This window comes from Athene noctua, chromosome 4 (genome assembly GCF_965140245.1).
Source record: "Athene noctua chromosome 4, bAthNoc1.hap1.1, whole genome shotgun sequence".
NCBI classification, from domain to species: Eukaryota; Metazoa; Chordata; class Aves; order Strigiformes; family Strigidae; genus Athene; species Athene noctua.
In genome coordinates, this window is record NC_134040.1 from 49,688,351 (window position 1) to 49,709,287 (window position 20,937).

Here is a 20,937-nt window from a genome sequence, read left to right on the forward strand (position 1 = left end):
TCAGAGCAAGAGAGAGGCTATAGCACAGTGGTGGGATTTTACACACTAGACTCCTACCACCAGATAAACCCATGCTACAATTTTTAAATGGAAAGAAAAAAAAAAGTTGAAGGAATGACCGTCACATAAGGAGAGGATTCCCCGCTTCTGTAAACAGGGGCGCTGGGGAAGGTCTCACCACGCAGAATGCTGCAGGAGCCATCCGACGGGTGGGCTGGCCTCTGGGCAAGTAACCAGCAGGGTATTTTAGCAAGTTGGAGGCTACCATGGAGAGGACTGCAGGGATGAGCCACAGCAAGGCCCCAGGGCCTGAGGCAGCGGTTCCTGATGCTGCAGATTGGCCCAGGCACCAACACAAAAAAAAAATAGACACAGCACGGGTAAACTGTGCATTTTAATGGGCAAGACATTTTCTCAGTAAACAGCGACCACCTTCATGCGCAGAGACCCTGGACTGGAGATGACACTTGCCCTGCATGAGGAACAGGGATGGCTCTAGGACCAGCATGCCCCCAATCTCACAGCAGCCCTTGGCTGCAAACTTAGTGACTGATTTCAAAAAATACATGTCTCAACCCATTGTTTTTTGCTAAGTATGAGTGGCCCAGTGCACATAGAGCACCACTGCCTAAGCCCTGTCAGAACAAAAAGGATTCCCTTCTGCAAGTAGTGCAACCTGTTCCCAGTTAGCAAAGCACCCAGAGTTTTGCAGAATAAGGAGAGGAATTAACACGGGCAAGGCTTAATTCAGCAATACCCTCAAGGCTTCAACCCATAAAGCATTAGCTACTCTGTTTTGTCCTCAGAAGGCTGAATGTCAAGTTTTCTAGATTCAACTACCTTGTGGTAAGCACTGGCAGGTGGTGAGCAGGCCCCCGGCAGGTATCCCCTGAGACCACTGAAGCCTACAGAGACAAGCAGACTCCCTTTTTGGTATTAATGCAGATTCTGTCCTAAGCTACATTTGTGCAAATATTCATATCCCTTCAGTCTGGGCAAGGGTCAGAAATTCCATTTGCATACCAGGTAAATCATTACAGTATTCGCACAAGGCCAATATTTAATAATTTTTCCAACTGTATAAAGTAACTGGTTGCAAAGATTTCAAGGATAAACAGGTGTTCTGCCACTTTAGAAAAATAGCTACCTGGCTGCAGGGAGCTTTTGTTGACCTAACTTGTCACCAAGAAGTAAGTGCTGAGAAATATTGTGCTTTGCAGAAAAACCCAACTGATTTCAGCAGAGACCCATGGCATCTTGCACTTCGTGCACAGATTGGAAGAGGCAAAACCCAGACATTTTAACAGTACCTTTTCCATGGGAGGTTAAAGGAGACAAATTCCTTGACTAAGGTTCATGGATGAAAAAAAATAAAATCACTAGTATTTAGTTAAAAAACAAGTGCATCACCCCATATGAAAAAAACATCCAAAGAGGATCAGGCTGTCTCCTTCCATCCATCACAAACCAGCTAGAGGTCACTACACACCAAGTTTACAAGCTTTGTCTTTACCTTCAAACAATCTCCGGCACTTCTCAAGCTTTTTATCTGAATTCACTTCCAAAGTAAAGAAGTTAGAAAGTTTAACTGTTATCCCACATCCAGGATTTTAAAAAAAATAATCGCTATTTAGGCTTCATGAAAATAAAGTTCTCAATCCAAATACAAGTCAGTGCAGTTCAGTTGTACAAGAAATATCTACTTTGCTCATACAGAGGCAGATCAGCCAAAAAATAATAAGGCGGTGACCATCCAGAACAGGCTGCATCAGTGCAACAGTACGCAACATCGGCCATCTCCACTTCATGCGACTGCGTACTGAAAACAGTCACCTAGGTCTAAGGCCTTATCTTCAGCACACATTAGAGGAGCACAGGACATACTTGTGATGAAGTCGGGGTGTCCAAACCAGCCAGACTTGATCTTTAGAGGCAGAAATGAAGTCCTCCACTTAGGCACATTCACCCTCAACCACAGTCTGTAATTCTATTTGTCATCAGCAACACGTGCATATTATGGCAAAAGAAAAGAAAATGGAGATGGAGGAAAAACCCCAAACACCTAACCCAGTGCAGTATCTCACATTACGGCCAAGCTCTCTCCTCCAGCCGTTACCTCTGTCATTTCTGGTAGCCTCAATTCTGTCGGAGATAGGCCAGGAGCAGACAGATCCCACACAGAGACACACAGCACAGCGCACCCTCAGACGCACAGGTGAAAAACAAAAAGGGAAGGAGAGAAGGGCAGACGTGATGGAAGAATGAGATGGCTCTTCTCCTGGTGGAGGTGCCCACAGCCGCAGGATCTTCCAGTGCCCTACTGCCCACTGGGAGAGAGGGTGTGGGGGCTTTGGCAAGATGACGGTTACATAAAGAAGAAGCTACAGAAAAAGAGAAAAACAGAAAAGAAAAGAAACAGACGTTCAGAATTTAAATGAAAAAGTGACAGAGAAAAAAAAAAAAGGAGGAACAATATTTTAAAGAAAGTAAGCCATGAAGGGAAGAGTGCACTGGGGAGGTGTCATGCAAACCAACTACACCAACGAGGCCCAGACCTCTTCAAGACACTGACTGATTTGGAGAACAAGATTACAACCACCACAAAAAGTGACCAAACACCAGCACAGACCTAGAGAGGCACCTCAAAGGCACAAAACAACCTGTCAAGAAACCTCACATTTCCTCAGCCCCTCCTGTCACATCGTTACAAAATGGCAACAGTAAAACAAAGTCACAAAGGCCACGTGAAGACCAAACCATTTGGGTAAAAATATATTTCTTCTCCCCACTTCACGTGTTGGCACTACTTGTATATGTAACCTAAAGCATATAGAAGAAACAACTGAGCTTATGCTATAAGGTTATTATTCAATTTGTAATTCAAAAACGGAAATATTTTAACATCAAATAAAGTGACAATATCTAACAGATGCATACATATAATTTGCATTAACACTGTATGTAGGTTACACAATTATTTAGTTACAAACATGGGTTATTTTCAAATAGCAAGGTAATAAAGTTCTACATCTATAGTTTAAGGCAATCAGGATATTAAAAATGTATACAAATACAATATTTCTATGGCTGTTCACAGCTTTATTTTCTGTTAATTAAAAAACCCTTCATATTTGTACAGTCCCATGCTGACACACGCTGATGAGAGCGTCATGGATATCATATACTGCAAATGCAACCAGGGTCCTTGGAGAAGAAACAAATACGCTCTCTTCTAACATCTTAGAAGGGCAAATGGTAACCGGATTCAGATGGACATATCTGATATGATCACACACAAAAAGACATTTCCATTCTTACTTCGACGTTTTTAGGAGAAGCAGAATGAGAGCTACTTGGAGAAACACTGGTCATGTTAAATAAAGACATGCTTAAAGAGAGACACAGAGATACACATCTCCTTGACGGGATTTCAAGGTGTCAAAAGCACACAGAGGGGGTGCCACAAGTTGCAGTTTTCAGGCTGCAGAGGAGCCCGGGGTGGATGCTTTCCCCCTCCCCAGCAGCACCACATGCCGCAGGAGATGGGAGATGGCCATTAAACACATCATCTTGCATGAGCTCAGAGGGCGCCTTCCCACTTACAGCCCTCCTGGAAAGTAACTGTGCAACCCCAGTGAGGTTCTGGGGGAGCGAACCCTTATTCACCTCCTCCTTTTTGGCTGGCTGCCAGACACACACATGCCCAGAGCAATCGCAGCCCCTCTTAGTGACCTCCATTTTGTTTGTTTTCCCATTCTGGGGGTTTGTTCCACTTCCTGGAAACCCATCATCCCAGAAACACACATTACAGTGTGCTTTCCTGCTCCTTTATATTATTCTAAGGTTTGGAATCCACCTTGTCAGGGACAAGCAGCGTTACCAGCTAGTTACCATCACTGTCAAACACACAATAAAGGCTGCAGTGCCTCTCAAGCAAGGCTTTTTACCTATGCAACTGTCTGTCCACAGCTTCAGTACTGGCTTGCTAGCTCCAAGCGTGCAGAGAAGCTGTGCAGGGTTGCTTTAGGTATTCAACAGGAGCTGGATGTCATGTTCCCTATGGCTTCTTCTCAACATCTCAGCAAAAGCAGATTATTGCAGGAATTTTTAAAGTAATTTTAACTGTGCCACTTGTAAGTAAGCGGACTTAAAGGACCCCCCAGAATAACACAACTGGTTTCATATCAGTTGAGAAGCAGAAAAGGTGAAGTCTCTTTCTACTGTACTTACATGCAAAGGTGAAAGCATATCCAACTAGATTTGAGTGTATCATTTACTCCATGCAGAATCAAGGGCTACTGTGAAAAAAGGCATAAGTAAAGAAAAGAAAGTAGTGCAGCAGTAACAAGCTAAACATGGCCCAGGGGTTTAAGGAGAAAAAAAATAAAAATCATTAACATCTCCTTTGGCAAAAAACCAAAACAGTACCTTTAACATTTGCAGATTTACAGTTTATTCCCAGTTTCTCCAAAACAGCTTGCTTTTTGCTGGAGAAAGAAACCCAACCAAAAATACATTAATGCATTTGGCCACAGCTTTCTGTCAAAAAAAAAAAATAAAATAGCTAAGACTCAGCGGATTTCCCCTGCCAAGTGTCCCTTGAAGGGCTGTTAAATGAAGCAGGACAAATAAATGTTAAAATTAAGTTTTTCTACTTGGCACCAAAAGCTTGTAATTAAGACGAGGACATGCATAGAGGCAGCTGAAGCAAAGCATACCGCCACAAGCATTCAGTGATGTGCATATGATGTGACTGTAAAAAACTCATGCCAAAAAACAAACTTCTTCCTTGATAACTCAACATTTTAAAGTTGGGTTTGCCAGAAGCTATAAGAACCACAGTTTCATTTTTCCAAACAACCCCCTAGCAAACCTCTTTAACTGGACAAAAAGTTTGTTATGGTTGATAAGACCAGTAGGTGTGATTTAAAAAAAAACCCAAAACCAAACAAAAAAAACCCCTAACAAAACACAACAAAAAAACCCAACAATTAAAAAGAAAAAAAGAAAAAGCTCAACTATTTTATTTGCAACTCATTTATCTCAAACCAATTTTTGCTGGCTGTCCAAGACATTGTATTTAGATGTCTTCTTCCCAAAGCCATGTTTAAGTAGTGAGGGTTAAAAAGCAAGACAACCCACATGCTGACCTGCAAACACATTTTCCCATCCAACATTTCAGAAGATATGATAGTTCTGCCTTTTTTTCCCCCCTTCCCCAGAGAGGCAAGAAATCCCATCCTGGAAACAAGCAAAGAACTGCAGTGCGTGAGACTGAGGTGGAAAGAGTTATTTTTAAGAGTGCTTTAAAGAAAGAAACAGAAGACTACCTAGCTAGGAGCAGTGGAAATGATGGCTGTACATCAGCAGAAGAGAAAGAAATCCAGAAGTCATAGGGTAAGCATGACTTGCCACTTCTTGGGAAGGAAGAGAAAGACTCTGTCCGAAAAGCAATGGCATAGAAAACACACATTAAACAGACCAATTTCCACAGAGCGAGGCCTGGCTTGTGCTAAATCTCCTTTGCACGTTCAAGGGACGTCTAAACGGGATATTGTCCCTGGTGCAGGAGGGCTGGGGAGGAGCACAGGGAATCTGTGTCCAGGTACTTTCTCTCCCTTGACATGAAATTTGGGATCCCACAGCTTTGAAGTCTGTATTTAAGTGTGTGCAGGAATCCTCTTGAAGACTCTAAAAGGATGCTGAAGGCTATGCCTTCCCCTCAGGCCCAAGTATTTGATTCCATAAGGGCTGCTAAGTCTTGCTACGATCATGCATATTGGAAACCAGGTACTATTTCAAGCGAGGTTTCAAAGGTTATGGTTAGGCAAGTAATACATGGAAAGCAGTAATGAGAAATGGTCCTTCTCCCAGGCACCTGCAGCGCCGCTTGGCTCCCACCGCAGCATTCAGCAGGTAGCTACTACACTGAACGGGAAGGGTGGCTGTAAAAATATGCCAGCACATGACAATAAATCCAAAGCCAACTAGTATGATCAAGTCAGACAACAAAAACGGCAACTAATAAAAAATATCATGCAAGTGTAATAGCATGCAAGGTCAGTTAAACTTTTGTTATCTACACACACACACCCCCCTCCCTCTCCCCCAACAGCGGGACTCACATTGCTCTAACACATTAGCTATTGAAGGAATGTGGGTCGGACTGAACTCCAGGGTTTAGCCATGCTGGGGACTGGGCTGTGACCCTCATAGAGCAGTAATTCCCTGAGGCTGGTTTCTGCAGACCCAGGGACACCTTCAGCACAGGGCTATTGCAGCCAGCCCTCTGAGAGCTGGGTAGGCCAGCAGCACTGAGGACCTGATCCAGACAATGATGCTCACTTGAGCTGCTGGCATCCAGCCCTGACACTCAGTTCAAATTTGGGGCCAAGAATGATTTACTGGTGATGGTTTTGATGAGAAAAATATACGGTATCGTTACCTTACCCCTCCACCCTCCCCTGAACTTCCAGATGCATACAGTCCTGTACCCAATCCTTCTTCCTTCTTGTTCCCACTATGTTATTAGATGAGTTAATAGTTATTCATGTTAAAAAATGAAAAAAAAAGAAAAAAGAAAAAAGAAAGAAAACAGATGGCAGAGACACATTACTGCAAAAGCAGGTGAATGCAGGAACATCCTTGGCTTGACAGGCTTTATGTGAAGCTTGCACTGCAAGTTAAAAAAAGAACAAAAAACAAAAAAGTTAGCAATAATTGAATTCAAAATAAAAAAAAAAACAAAACCAAAACCAAAATCAAAGAAAGCTGGGAGAGCCGACACCAGCAACCCGCTCTGGTGGGTGGGCATGCAGATGGATTATGGAATTATCAAGAAATTAAACCTCAAGACTGGGCTCTACTGCAGCCTATGACAAGCAAAAACAAAAAGAAAATTTGAAGGGGCAAAACAACCAGCCACATAAGTTAGTCAAGGTTACAGTCTGTAACCACAAAGTGGTTGGTGTCTTTAAGCTTCATTTTTTGGAGTGTACGTGGCTGGAGGGTATAGCTGCAGGTGTCCAGTTTGGGTTACTTTACACAGGCCCTCCTGCAGAAGGCCTTGTGCTTAGCCTTTGCCCAAACTTGTGTATTTCATCTCCAGGCACCACGATGTCTCCCAGCACTTCAGCCTTCACACCCAAGTCAGATCCTTCAGACATCAACACACCCCTCTTTATACAGGGTGTTGGGCCAGGCCCCGATATAAGTGCTACAGCTCAGGATATAGCTGTGTGCTAGAGCTTAGGGACTGCCCTGGGACTAAGCATGGTCCACGATGGCCAGACCAGTCACACACTGGCCTGGAAACAATTATACAGAAAGGAAACCAAAAAAAAGTTTTTCATCTGGTTTTCAGAAGTAGCTTGAAATAAACAGAAACAGAGCCCAAACAGATGGTCCCGGCTCCTGGGGGGGGTTGAGGGTGAGCAAGTAACACAATGGCATGTGTTGAGGCATGCATGGGGCCATCTACCAAACAACAAGCAAGCACCAGAAGGCTATTTGCTGTTCCTATTTGGTTTTGCCAAGTCCATTGCCAGGAACCATCTCTAGATTGTTCAGATTTGAAACAGTCCCATCCCAAAATTATGGCATGGGCTTGGTAAGTATGCTTAGCCCCACATTCGGGAAAGTACTTGAGTACATGTCTACTCTACAGTCACACAAGTGTCTCGGGTACACAGATGTGCTGTCCTGAAAACAGCAACACTTCTGTTATCAGGCCAGAGCTGCAACAATTTTAGATGAAAAAAAGCATAAGCTACAGGAATCTGAGAAATCCATTACAAAAAAAGTATAAAAAGACAAGTTGCTCCTATAGGAATAGTCTGGAAATCAAAGTGCCAAGATCTCCCTCATGGAGCTTGGCCAGCAGCAGATTTCACCCCGAGCCTTCCCTCCGGCTTGCACAGCGCAGTGGAAAGTCTCTGTTGTTCAACTTGGAGAAATCTGATCCCACCCTGAGAAAAAAGCATTTCTGGGGAGGCTACAAGGATCGTGCATGGCAAGGATTTCCTCTGGCAACTGCACAAGAACCACCATGTCGGCACAGAGAAAAGATTGAAAGCCTTACCTATACAAACTGCAGCTTTTCATTAGAGTGCAAGGAGAAACTTAAAGCCTTTAGAAAAACCAAGGTGTACTACAAGGCAGAAGCATCCGCATTTCCATTTAAAGCCTCCGTTAGTAATTCAGACACTAAAGAACAATTAAAGCAGTTACAGCACCTGGTGTGGAGCGACACTGAAAGGACACACTAAAACACGTGCATGTTCCTCATGACTGGATTTCTGTGAATGCATCAGCAAAGCAGAGACTGTGTTTGTCATGGTCGCTAGAAACATCCATGTATCACACCCACAACATTGTGCATGTGCCAGCCAACTTCACAGAAGCAAACAGCTAACACTGACTACCAAAAGTTACAAAACTCCCCAGACCATTATATACTGCACTGGTCTTAGATATAAGAGGTGAAAAATCTGACTGCAGAGTTCTTAAAAATATTAAGCTATCAACTCCATTTAAGAGATAAGAAAAAGGGTCTTTAAAATTTTCCATTCTGTCTTGGAAACAGGTCACCATGTCTGAACTCTCATGTGAGAGAAGACTGGTGTTTCAGCCTATCCTATTTACAGGCATCGTCAGAGAAGGGTATTTCAGCATGCTTGGAGGTTAGCTGCCGACACTTACTGTTTCTACAGTTCAGCATGACACTGATCGGTCAAATGATTTCTTTACCCAAGCAGAGCATGCAGCACACAAGCACTCTGTATTTCAGCGGGTGCCAAAGGCCAGGTTCTCAGTTAGCATAAAGCAGCATGGCTCCATAGGAGCTACATCAATTTACATCAGCTGAGGAACTAGCCCTAGGCCCTCCCCACTTTCCCTGGGGAAGCCAGGGGCAGAAGCGACAAATGGGCACCGAATCAGCAGCAGAGACAGGGAACATGCAGTGAGTGTCAGCGAACTTCCCAAAGTATAAAAATATACTAGTATATATGCAATACAACAGAATCTCATAGGCTCACACACTGTAAGACAGCTCAGACCTGACTTAAGTTCACAGGTTAGCAAGGGAGACAAAAGTGTCTGTACCATATCCCTACTAGCATTTTGGTTCTTTCAATAGTGACAGCATTAATTCAGTAGATTACTCTGCCAGAGTCTATTAAGGAATGCACCCCTTCGCTATTGGCTATTAAGAGAAGCGTGGAACTGTCATTTTTGTGTGTGGGTTAAAGAAGCATTTTCCAGTGAGATTTGCTGCATTACCATCTTTACAGCTTTCCCGATTGCAGTTATCAACTACTGCCGTTATCTCAAATGACCCAGACAGGACTTGCAAAAGTACCCCCTTACTAGGTACGGCAAAAGCAAATGGGAATTACAACAGGAGGCCTCAAAGAAGCCTCTGTTACAGTAACCTGTCTCGCTGTGCTAAACAGTCTACTTCACCTCTGCAGGGTTGGTCTGGCTTTGCTGTACATATATCTATATATGTATAGATATATGACCTTGTGTTCTGGTTTTTAAAGCACACTGAAGTAGCCAGTATCATGTAATAAATAGGGGGTCTCTTGCACTAATAGCAAGCTATACATAGCCAGCTCCAACTATAGGCTGCAAGAAGGAGACTGCATCAATTTGGATCAATCTAGAGCTCAAGGTTTACAGTGGAGCTCTGCAGTGACTTAACTCTGAACTGAAGCCAACAGCAATTTCCTCCAGTTTCAAAAGAAGCAGAGTTAGGTCCAAACTGAGCTCATCTGAAAATCCTGCCTCCAAACACTGACCATGGGACAGACTATGTCCACAGATGCATTTGGTGCCTACTAAGCTGCTGGAATCCCAGAGTACTGGAGGCTATAGGATTATACTCCTAGCATACAAATAGAAAATAGTAGAAAACAGCGCCGTTATCTTTACTAAAAGGTAAGGTTTCTTAGCTTATTATGTCAAGTCGATGTAACCACAAATGCCGTTTACCTGAAATCACAGTACCATAGTAGTTTGTATTTTAAAAAAAAAAAACTAAACCAAAACTTCTTGTCTAACACAAGCTTCCAAGTACTCACTTTTGGCACTGGCATTCCCCATGTAAAAAACCCATGGTGGTTTTAGTTTCTAATCTACTTCTACTTAAAACTATAACCTTAAGGAATGAGAACAGGAACTGAAGACTACTCTTGGATGAAAGAAAGGACAGGTAGACACCCCCTTAATTTTGGCTCAGGCAGATAAATCTGAGTCCAGAACATCCCAGAGCTGTTCCAGAAGATGCTGGACAGATCACAGGTCAAACCCCCACCATCCGATTGCTCTCCCATACCAGTCAGACTTCAGCATAAAATTAGATGTCCCTGGCCCACCCTTTAGAAAAAAATATTTTATTTGATCAGGCTGATAAAAGCCCAGTTTCCAGTCTGGTAATGGGGAAAAGCAAATACAGACATGCAGCAAAAAAGGAAAAACAACCTCCCAAACTGTAATAAACCCTACAAAGGACGTGGGTGACATCCGCTTACTTTTTCTTGTCCTTGTCTTTCTTGGTTTGTTGAGAACCTGCCTGCTGAGCCTGTGACTGTAATAGCTGAGCTGCTGCCTTCTTCTTTTGAAAGTTGTTCAGCTCTTCCTCAAGTTCCTTCTTTTTGTCTTCCACTTTTTTCTTCTCTTCTTGGTGAGTCCTCTTTAGATGGTCAAACTTTTCATGAAGCTGCAGAGACAGAGACAATGATAATTGGACGGGAAGAGAAAAATGTTTCACCCTGATTACTGGTAATGATGCCTGAAGCGGTTCTGCTGGCACTGAGGCCCCACTGTATTATTAACAAGATTTTGGCCTGCCTCAAGCATACCTGACTGTGAGAAAGGCCCTGCAATTAACACACACTTCACACACAGATGGCGGGGGTTTAAGTTGCTGTAGGAATATGACAAGTCTCTGGACACCTTCAAATCCCCACGTTCCATCCCTCATTGCTTTGTACCTAGCAGACTCTCTCATGCTTATGCAAAGCAAGAAAACGTGGTCATTCAGGGTGACACACATCTCTGGGGCTCTTTGGACCTCTGTAAAAGTCCACTCTCCTCCATGAGGCCCAAGAAACAGCCCCATCCCCTAGGGAGGCATGTACATTTTCTCTGTCCCCCAGTAATCACTGCTGACCTACACACACTGAGCAAGGTGCTGGTAGGGCAGCTCTCAAAAAGTTCTGTCACTCCCTCTACAGCTATGCTGAGAGGGACTTACTGCCCTCTGGGAAGTCCTTATCTGCTTACTGAAAGTCTCCAGAAAGGTGTGACTGCTAAATGGCAGCACTGGCTATACCATAGCTGAAGATCCACTGCAAATTGTAGCAAACCTGTTCTCTCCTTTGGGTGGGACTGAAGAGGTGAGAGAGCAGAGAGGACTTCTACAGCACAAGGCTGGCATTTCTGTGGGATATGCAGCACCTGCCACTGTTACTGTCACAGTGCAGCACCTGCCACTTGCTCCATGGTATGTGTCCTCCTCCAGCTGCCCAAAACCAGGGAATACTCCTGCTCCTTTTTATAGGCACAGAAAAGTGGCAGAGGACTTGTGTGATGGGCTCACACCACAAGTCCGTGGCAGGACTGGGAACTGAGTTCATATCTGCTTCTTGCGACTGTTTATGCACAGCAATCACCTTTGCAGGCTTGATGTTAGAAATCTAGATGCCTACCTTCTCAGAACTCTCTTGAAGAAGCCCCAGCCTAAACCCTCACACACAGTTCTCTGAGTTACAATATACTCACATCTTTCTCTGCTTCCTTCAACTCTGCTTCCTTCTCCTTCACTCGCATGACGAACATCTGCCTCATTTCATCCTCCTTCTTCTGGAGTTCGCCCAGGAATTCATTCCTCTTTGCTTCATAAGTCTCCTGGAGACTGTTAAAAACACAGAAAAAACAAACAGTCAGAGCTGCGTTTCAAGCTGAGTCATGAGTTTCCAGCCTTTGGGGATCTTACTACATTGTCTTGTCACAAAACATTGTCAGAGGCCCCTGACTACAGCAGAGGCATGATCACCTCTAAAGAAACCAGTCCTAGCTTGCTAGGGGGCAGCAGTGGGAGACAAACTGCCAAGAGAAAAAAAAAGCACACTGGTCAGGACCCTGTAAATCACTTGGCAGGCAGAAGGACTGTCCTCAAAAAGAAGCAGCCACTACATAAGCATCTACAGCAATCCCTGATGCTCACATGGATTGATCTGCTTGAGTTGCACCTTCTCACTTCTCCCACTGTTGGTGCTGAATCTCTTCATTTGAAGTGCAAGATATGTGGAACAGACATGGGCATATCAGAGTGTGAAATCTGGCTTCATGTAGTTCATTAAGCGTGACACTGACCCAGAGCAAAACTAATTTTCACTACTCATCGCTAATGGATTCAGATCAGGGGCTTTATTTAGATAAAGCCACTTTGGGAGACCTCTCTTTCTCCTTTAGCTGTCAAGGGAGGCTAAGCCTTTGCGAACGAGCAGCAGTGTTCCTCCCCCAAATAACCACATTACTGGATTCCTTCATTCATTTTTTTCCCCCTCTACTTCTTGGCATTCCTTCATTTCCCCAGCACTGAGATACTGCAGCAAAGATCTGGGACACAAAATATGTGGTCCATGCACCTCTGAGATTTTCAGAGCCTCTTAGGAACTCTGGATGCCAAATTCCTCTTCATTTTATTCCTTAAATGGATTTGGATATTTCAGCCATAATGATAGTGTGGGAATGATAACTATTTCCCCCTAGATGTTTTTTTGAAAATGCCTTTTTTTAAAATGAAAACTTCACTGATATCCATTGCATCCATGCACCCAAGGAACACATAAACCACTGGGCTAGTACAATATCTTAATCTCATTAAAGCCAAGCTTTTGCCTTTCCTGGCACATGGTAGAGGTTTTGGTGGCTTTTTTGTTTGTTTTCCTTCTTTTTTGGGGTGGGGTGGGTGTTGAGCTTGGGAACAAAACTTGACAGATAAACCGAAGTATTGGGTTTAACACTGCTAATTGATGGGCACTTCAGTTGCCTCCTAAAATACTCCACAGACAGGACACCCAGAGCTGCTCTTGCAGAGCACTGGCCACCCTGGAGGAATCACACAATTCCAGCTGACCACGCCAGCTTTCCACATGTTGAAGCAAAAATGCTGATTCTAAAAATGACAAAAATCTTTTCATGGGAGAACAGGGCAAGAGGTATTTTGGATTCTTAACCGAATCAAGGACCAGAACACTCACAGCAGATACACATCAAGATAGTCGAATCAGAACGTCCCTAAAATTCAGTCTTGGATTTAATCCTCTGACTGTGGACACAAACTTAAGAGTCATAAACCCTTCTGAAAGGTCTGGCTAGCACCTAGGAAAACCCTAAGGGCAGATCAGTGTTCACTGCTCAGTGAGCAAAAATTACATCTGCAATTAGTGACACACTATACTAGGGAGCAGCAGAGCTTTACAGACTAAACCAGAAAACTCTGCAATACAGGATATGATTAGCAGTGTGCAAACAATTCCTTGCAAAGTTCATTTCCAAAACCACAATGTTGGGTGAGGGGCAAGCAGGAAAAGGTTGGCAGGAGTGAGGTTGGCAGGGCTTGCTGTTAAATTGTCCCAGGTTCAATGCTAATCCCAGCTTCAAGCTTAAAAATTTACCACTAACCTAAAGCCAGAAAGCTTAATTCTCTACTGAAGTGACTCTGACTTCCAGAGAAGCAAAGTTCTCAGAGAAACTGGCCCAGCAACTCCAGTCTGCATATGAAAAAACCCACTTAGAGCCCTAAGGAATAACAGTCCAAACCAACTGGGATGCCTGCAGCTTCTCACAGACAAAGACAACAAGGGAATTTGCTTTTTAAGTATACAAACATACGAAACTAGATTACAAGAGTAACTGGATTCTCCAACACACACCCCCACACTGAATAATGCCCTTGCAAATAATATTCTTTTAAAAGAAGTATTTTGAGTAAATTAACCTGAGCAGCAGAGAAACCAGACCGCAGATGAAGGACAGCAGAAGGTTCTTCGTGCAACACAGGACTCCATTTCATGGAGCAGATGCCTACATGGGCACTGGTACTCCCTCCTCATCTCCTGCAGCTTGAACAAGCAGTGGGGGCTCTGGCAGCAAGGTGGGTCTCACAACTACTGACAGCCACCCTTTTTCACACCTCGCACAAGCATCCACACAGCACCAAGGGTTTGCTGGAGTTTTTAGCCCTGCTCACTTCGAGATTTACAAAAGGCTCCCTGCTCCTGGCTAAAGAGCGGCGGTCCCTGTGGCTCCCAGGGCCCAGACCCAGGGAAAGGCATGCTTTTGATCCCTGGTCTCAGAAGGAAGAACAGAAAGAACCAAACCTACTGTTTTCCTCATTTCAGACATACATCAGCCTAGGCCAAACAGCTTGGGATCATGGGTTTTGTTTGTTTATTGGAGGGAGAAGGCACCCAGAGAGAACTGTTCTGAACTAGCACGTACCAGATGGAGAAATGCTGTACATTTTCATTTCCTTTCTACTTATAGCTTGGTCAAAAGAGGCCTCGTGTACAGGAAGCAATGGAAATTCCTCAGATTCCTCAAAGGGAAGGGCTGAGCCCATCTTAAGTCATTGCTCTCCAGAAAGGAAATCCAATAAAGCTTCACACTTGGGCTTTGTAACAGAACTGGGCTCGACTGCTTCCAGAATTTCTATGCCTCAAAAGAAATGCAGCTGCATAAACTCAGCAAATCACAAATAAAACCCTGAACTGATGCAAACTCCATGTCATAGCACAGACCTTGCCTGGCTCATCATGGAGTGCTGTGTTCCAGAAACATGAACACAAGGCCCCCAACTCTGCCTTCTGCTCTGAAGCCCACCTGGCTTTCCCCTATTGAGGATCAGAGATGAACCATGTCTGCAGTGATCTGTACAAGACAGCTGCGTGGCTGCTGTCTCAGGGATTGGCACACCAATTCCCAATATGCACGTGTGTTATGGGGGTAAACCCACACTGGCGCACATTTCATTCTGACCGCCTTCCCCTGGGGCAGAGAGGAGCGTGGGATGCTGCTAGGGCAGCGGGTGAATTTACTGGGGAAAAGCTGAGGAGGAATGGGAAACAGGAAATGAAAGGAGAAAACAAACACTCCCTCCCAAATTCCCACACAGCTGTTGTCTCTGGCTAATGACTTGGGCTTCAGACCAATAAAACTGTCGGACAGCATAAACACTGTATGAAGTGAAAAGCCAAACCTCAAGCATCAGACCACAGCACCCTATTCACAGCACACTTTGGACCAGCTGTGAAAAGCTCTAGGAGGGTCAACAAGAACATTTATCTCAGGATCTTCCCTTTGGTAACCAGTGATATACCTCAACACATGAGTTACTGTCACCTCAGCATGGACACAGCTGCACTTTTCAAGCCCAGCGATTTTATGTGGCCCTGACTTGCAGTCGAGCAAGCTGGTTGCAAAACACAGTTAAGTCTGCAGTGGAGGAAAGGGGGCACTAATGTATCACCTGACCATCTCAAGCCCTGACCTACTTCAAGGGCAAAGCATTGAGTGGAATTTCTGAAGTGAATAACAAACTCACTATTCAACAGATTCACTCAAGTCTCCACAAGGCTCGCAGTACTGCCAGAAGGAAGAGGAATGCAAGCTTCACTTCAGATTGGATAATTCACAGGTTTTAGGAAAGCAAGAGCAAGGAAAGCAAGAGCAAGGGTGGAAGAAAAAATAATATTAAAAAAGTCAGCTTTCCAACAGCAAAATTAAAATCTGCGACTTTAAAAAAAATTACGTCAACAGTGTGAACAGTTAACTGATGTTAACTGTTCCCACTAAGACATGCCTACAGGCCTTAATTATATACTACAACCAACTCTCTCACTGCATTTTACAGAAACTTGTCCTCTTCCATGATGCTGAGGACACAAAGAAACTAGGAAACAGTAGTGATCCTCATGGAAGGCTCTGTATTACAGCAGCCTCTCACCCATGTGGAGCAATGGACAGTTTCAAACATGGACAGCAAAATCAGTTTGAAGAGTCCAGTGATGAACTGCCCTCCACACCGAGAGTGACAGGAAGAGCATTTGGAAGTCAATCCTTTTGACACTTTTTAGTACGGGCTGACAGATAACAGGTGGGAGATAGACTGAAAAGCACACACTTGTGAGGGCCAGCAGCTTATATTTAACATGGCAGAGCAAGGGATGCTCAAACAAGGGCACAAAGAAAACTGATACAACTTAAGCAACAGGGTACAGATAGATCCATGGACATGTGCTTCTTCCTGTGAAGCTTTCCAAGTTGATCTGAAATGGGTCATATTCTGCCCTCAAAACACATCACCTTCAAGCACCCTGGTGACATTTTACAGGCTCCAGGAAGTCTGTATAGCCCTGCTGCAGGGTTGAAGGCATTTTCAAAATCTTAAGGCAAGAATCGGCTTTCTCAGCCAACCACCCAAGCTTTTCCTGGGCTGATCCTGTACAAATTCTAGGCCCCGAGGGCAAGATTGCATTGCACAAGGTTTTCTTTCCCAGCCACACTTCAGATCTCTGCTGCTCTAAGTGACCATGGCTATTCCCTCCCTGGTTCCTGAAAACGTTGGCAACCCCAACCCCAATCTCTCTGACTGTACAAGACCTGAGTTACACCTTCCTACCTGAAAGGCTTGCTGTCTGGATCCGTGTCCTTGAACCCCATCTCTTCAAGTTTGCATCGCCTGTACAACTCATAGTGTCGGGTGTGCGTCTGCTCTCTCAAGTCCTCCATGTTCACTCGGATCAGCATCTCCCGCAGCTTCACAAAGTCACAGTGATTTTCATTTTCAACTGCAAAAAAAGACAGACCATCCATAGAGAGAACGTTAAACCCAGGGTACAGGCTTCCCCTCTTTCCCTGGACTTGGGCCCTGGTTTAGCAAGCCCGAGAGCTCTTCAGGCACACATGCAGAACTCCAAGTCAGCCTGTACCAAAATGCCTTGCTGATCTGGGGGTGAAACTATCCCATGCCAGCACACAGGCACCAGTTCAAGACCCTTCAGAGGATATGCAAGATGTCTGTGTTGCCCATCTATCACAGAACTCCTGTCTTCCTGTGCACTTCTGCACCAACAAGGTGATGATCCACTTGCACAGAGGATTTCACTTCCCACTCAAATCCACTGTAAATCCAAGTGACCAACAGTGGGCATCAAAGTCTCAGTTTGTAGCAGTGGTGAAAGGAAAGCTTATGAGACGACCCCACCAGAGAGGCTGTACCCTTTCCATGCCAGCTAACCTTACAAAAGAGCCCTAAACCCCTGTTCCTGGCACTGAAGGGAGGCAGCACAGAGCATAAGATAGCTTCCCATAACAACTTCTATTCAGAGCAGGGTCTGGTGTGCCACGGTCAGACCCTGGCTGAGGAGGATGTTCAGCCTGCAAAGGGCCTGAGGCCAGAGGGCTGCATGGTTCAGTGCAGGCAAACGGTCTGGGTATGCTTAAAGACTACGGGTGGAGATTCCATTTGGGAGGCAGTGGCAAGCAGCAGGCATCTCTGCTGCTAACCAACAGCTTTGCAGCATGCCTCCAGGGACATGGCGAAGCACTCCAGCTGCTCCCCTTCAGACCACAGCAGCTGTCTCTGCAAAGGGGCAGTTCAGGGCCAGATCTTCAAAGTCTCTCTGGTACTCGACTAAATCTCTTCAACTATCTGGTCCTAGTTTCCTGGGAACAGCAAGTACCCAGCAGGGTATGTGTCAAGTCCAAGACTTCCCAAACATACCAACTTCTTTCCTAATTGTGAGTTATTCCCAGTATTATCCTCTGGTGTATGAAGCTAAAGACAGTAAGTCTGAAGCTGCTTCAGGATCAGCTCGTACTATTGAGAAAAACTCAGTTGGTTTTGCAGAACTGAGCTGCGAATGTTCCTCTGCAGCTTGCTGGGCCATTCTCCAACTGGATACACAGCTGAAGCCACAAGCAGACCACCACCATCTCAACCCTGTACTTCTCAGCACTGGTTGGGAAATCAAGGACCAGCTCTATCTTTGGCAGCCTCAGTCCAGCCTGGGTTGCAAACACAGCCCTAGCCAAACTCTGCTCTCTGACAGAAAGGAGATTTTCGTTGACTTTATGGGGGGTTGCTACTTAGGCTGTATGTCTTGTCCTGGTATCCTAAACTGTGGACATGCTAAGGAGTCAGGGTTAAATTAATTCCACTCCCACTTCAGGCTGAGAGCTCAGAGCACCTCCTGACCTCCCTGGAAAATCCCCCAGTTCCAAGTCTGCCTTCAGGCTTGTGTGCAAGGTCCAAAATGAATTACTCTGCTACCCAAGCCTTCCCTGTTGCTCATGCTTTTTTGCTGGTAAAGCATAAGGAACAGAAAATGGCAAGTTTTTATTTTTCAAGCTAGTTATTTAACATCTAGTAATGCCACCCTGCTCTTTCCCAAAGCAATGGCTAGGTTGCCATCAACACCCTGACACCAAACCCCCTCTCTGTCTAGATCTAGATCGCAGAGCCCTGATTTTATAGAGAAGTCTCTTAGAGCTGTGATCTTCCTTTCTCAAGACAGATTTTGGTAAGGACCATTCAGAGATCAATGCATCTTTCATCAGAATGAGACAGGATGACAAGGTCTTATTTGTGCTTTTAGTAACATACCCTGCACAACACCCCAGGGGTACTGTCTGGCTTTTGCCATCTTATTGCCAATCTTCACTTCTTCAGTGCTGCCAACTACAGCAAAAGGAAGGTGGACCTACAAAAGGAAAGGGACAATGAGGTTAGGGATTTCCTTTGTTGCCATGCCAAGGATTGTTTCTTAAAGCAAGCTGTTTACTGTGGCAGCTGTGCTAGATTTAAGTTGCTTCAACGTCTTTGCAATTTATCTGGTGTTTTAGAAAGACCAGCAGAACAAGCTGGATGGGAAACCTGCTTGGACTTAAAGTCCAAAATTCTTAAGCCCTAAAAATACAAGAGATGTGCATGTTTTTCATGTAATTACAAAGCATGACTATCTCAAGCACATAAGTCATTTTATAATCTGGAATTAAGTTTGAACACTGAGCAAAAATAACTGTCAAATAATAAAAAAAGAAAATAAAATACATCTTCCCAAGGACAGTAGGCTAAAAATTCAGGGGGTTTCTGCTGCTAGAAATAACTGCTAGTGCTTCCTCTCAAAAAGGGCAAAGCTGTGAGCAAGGGGAAGAGTGGAATCGACCCAGGCCTGGGCCAAGACATCTGAGTCACCAAGCTGTGCTACGTCCCAGTCTCTCCATGGGTGTGGTGGCGACAATTGGGGATCTACTCCCAGAAGCATGCCTGCTGCCAGGAGAGCGCCTTCCTCTGCCACCAGCCCACCCCCGGCGGTGCTCTCCCTTCTTTAACGGCATCCAAAAGGGCTGGATGCAAGCTCTGGCAGTGGGTGCCATGTTGGCCACGCTGTGGTCACAAACTGGGCGGGAGGGGAAGAAGCCAAGTGGCAGAGGAGATGTGATTAACTGGCCAAGGAGTTTCTCAGCAGCTGGGCTGCACCACAGGAAGCCAAAACACACCCTGCACATGCTGCACCCTGGCAGAGCCATGTCCTTCTCTATGTCAGCTTCTCTTTGCTGAGAACACCACCAGACAGGGAAAAGAGGTAATACAGAGGTCTGGAGAGGGTTTGATATCTGGCTGGATGGGACAATTGCCCTTCTACAAGCAGTTGTGCAGGAAAACTCATAAAAACCTTCATGTTGTAAGGAAATTGCTTAACGCTGATGTCTCTGTTCTCTGCAAAAGCATGGATAACTCAACCTTGTCCTTGCACTTGCTTTTGAGTGCACTTGCTTTGGGGTTGGGACATCCTCTCGGGTGTTATGTGCCCTGCTAAAGCCACTCAAAGGCCCTGTCAGCACTGCTGTGATGCATGACACTGCCAGAAACCCTGAGCTCAGTTTCTTCCCCTTGGGCTCCAAGTTAGTCCCATGGGAAACAGCTGTTTCCCTCTGTAAACCCCACTAAAACATTTGGTCTACCCCCACCCTGCTTGCACTCAAATCCCATTCCTATTGTTAGAGGAAAGGGAAAGGAGGTGAAAGCCAGAGCCCTCCCCACCGATGGCCACTGGCCCTACAAAGAGCTGGAACATCACTGATGACACCCCCTCTCTCATCGGAAACTGAAACAAAGGCAGAAGTGAATCACCCCCGCTAAGCAACAAGTGGTCGTTTGGGACAGGAAACCGAAACCCCAGCCCTTTGCCCTGACCCCACTGGGGCCCTGCCTCCCATCCTCTTCCTTTCCCAAGATGGGAATACTGCAATAAGGAAGGATATAAAAAACGCTCAGAGAAGAATCATTTGTCAGACAATGAAGTATATCAGGCCAAGCAGCCCACATGCGACAGGTATCTCCAGCTCCAAAAGCCTTCTGGTCAGTCTAATGTCTGTGCTTAAACTGCAGTTTTAAAGCCAGAAAAAACATGGTACAATATGCCCTACCATCAACAACGGGCCCACGCAAACCAAGGCAAGCAAAACCCCATCAAAAAAACCCATACACTCATTGTGGCATTTATCTCAGCCACTGTCTCTTCATCCGTTGGGAACTGGTAGATCTGGACACCGTTGCTGACCAGCTCACTCATGATTTTGCTCTTGAACTTGTGCAACTCATTTTTTGCAATGGTGTCAGCCTTGGCGATGATGGGGATGATGTTCACCTGCAAGACAGAGACAGCACCTCCACATACAGGACTACACATGTTGCATGAGTGGGAGAGCACAGAGAGCAGCACACATCCTGCGGCAACGGCCCTATAAATGCCACCAGCCACCACCCCCGCAGCAGAAGACCTTCCCCAGGGCTGCTACTGACAGCACTGCTGCTTGCACAGGATTTTCAGGCAGCAGCAACGATGGCCTTAAAAAGAA

At 45.1% G+C, this 20,937-nt stretch overlaps 1 protein-coding gene across 1 annotated transcript in view; it reads right to left on the minus strand.

Annotated features, from left to right (window-relative positions):
- Positions 1–20,937, minus strand: part of SEPTIN11 (septin 11) — a 67,382-nt gene that overhangs the window by 7,833 nt on the left and 38,612 nt on the right. The window contains exons 5-9 of the mRNA XM_074905282.1: positions 20,565–20,726; positions 18,680–18,776; positions 16,694–16,862; positions 11,788–11,920; positions 10,536–10,723 (exon numbers count right to left, since the gene is read on the minus strand). Coding sequence (XP_074761383.1) covers positions 10,536–10,723; positions 11,788–11,920; positions 16,694–16,862; positions 18,680–18,776; positions 20,565–20,726 — 749 coding nt within the window. The remainder of the gene's footprint in view (positions 1–10,535; positions 10,724–11,787; positions 11,921–16,693; positions 16,863–18,679; positions 18,777–20,564; positions 20,727–20,937) is intronic.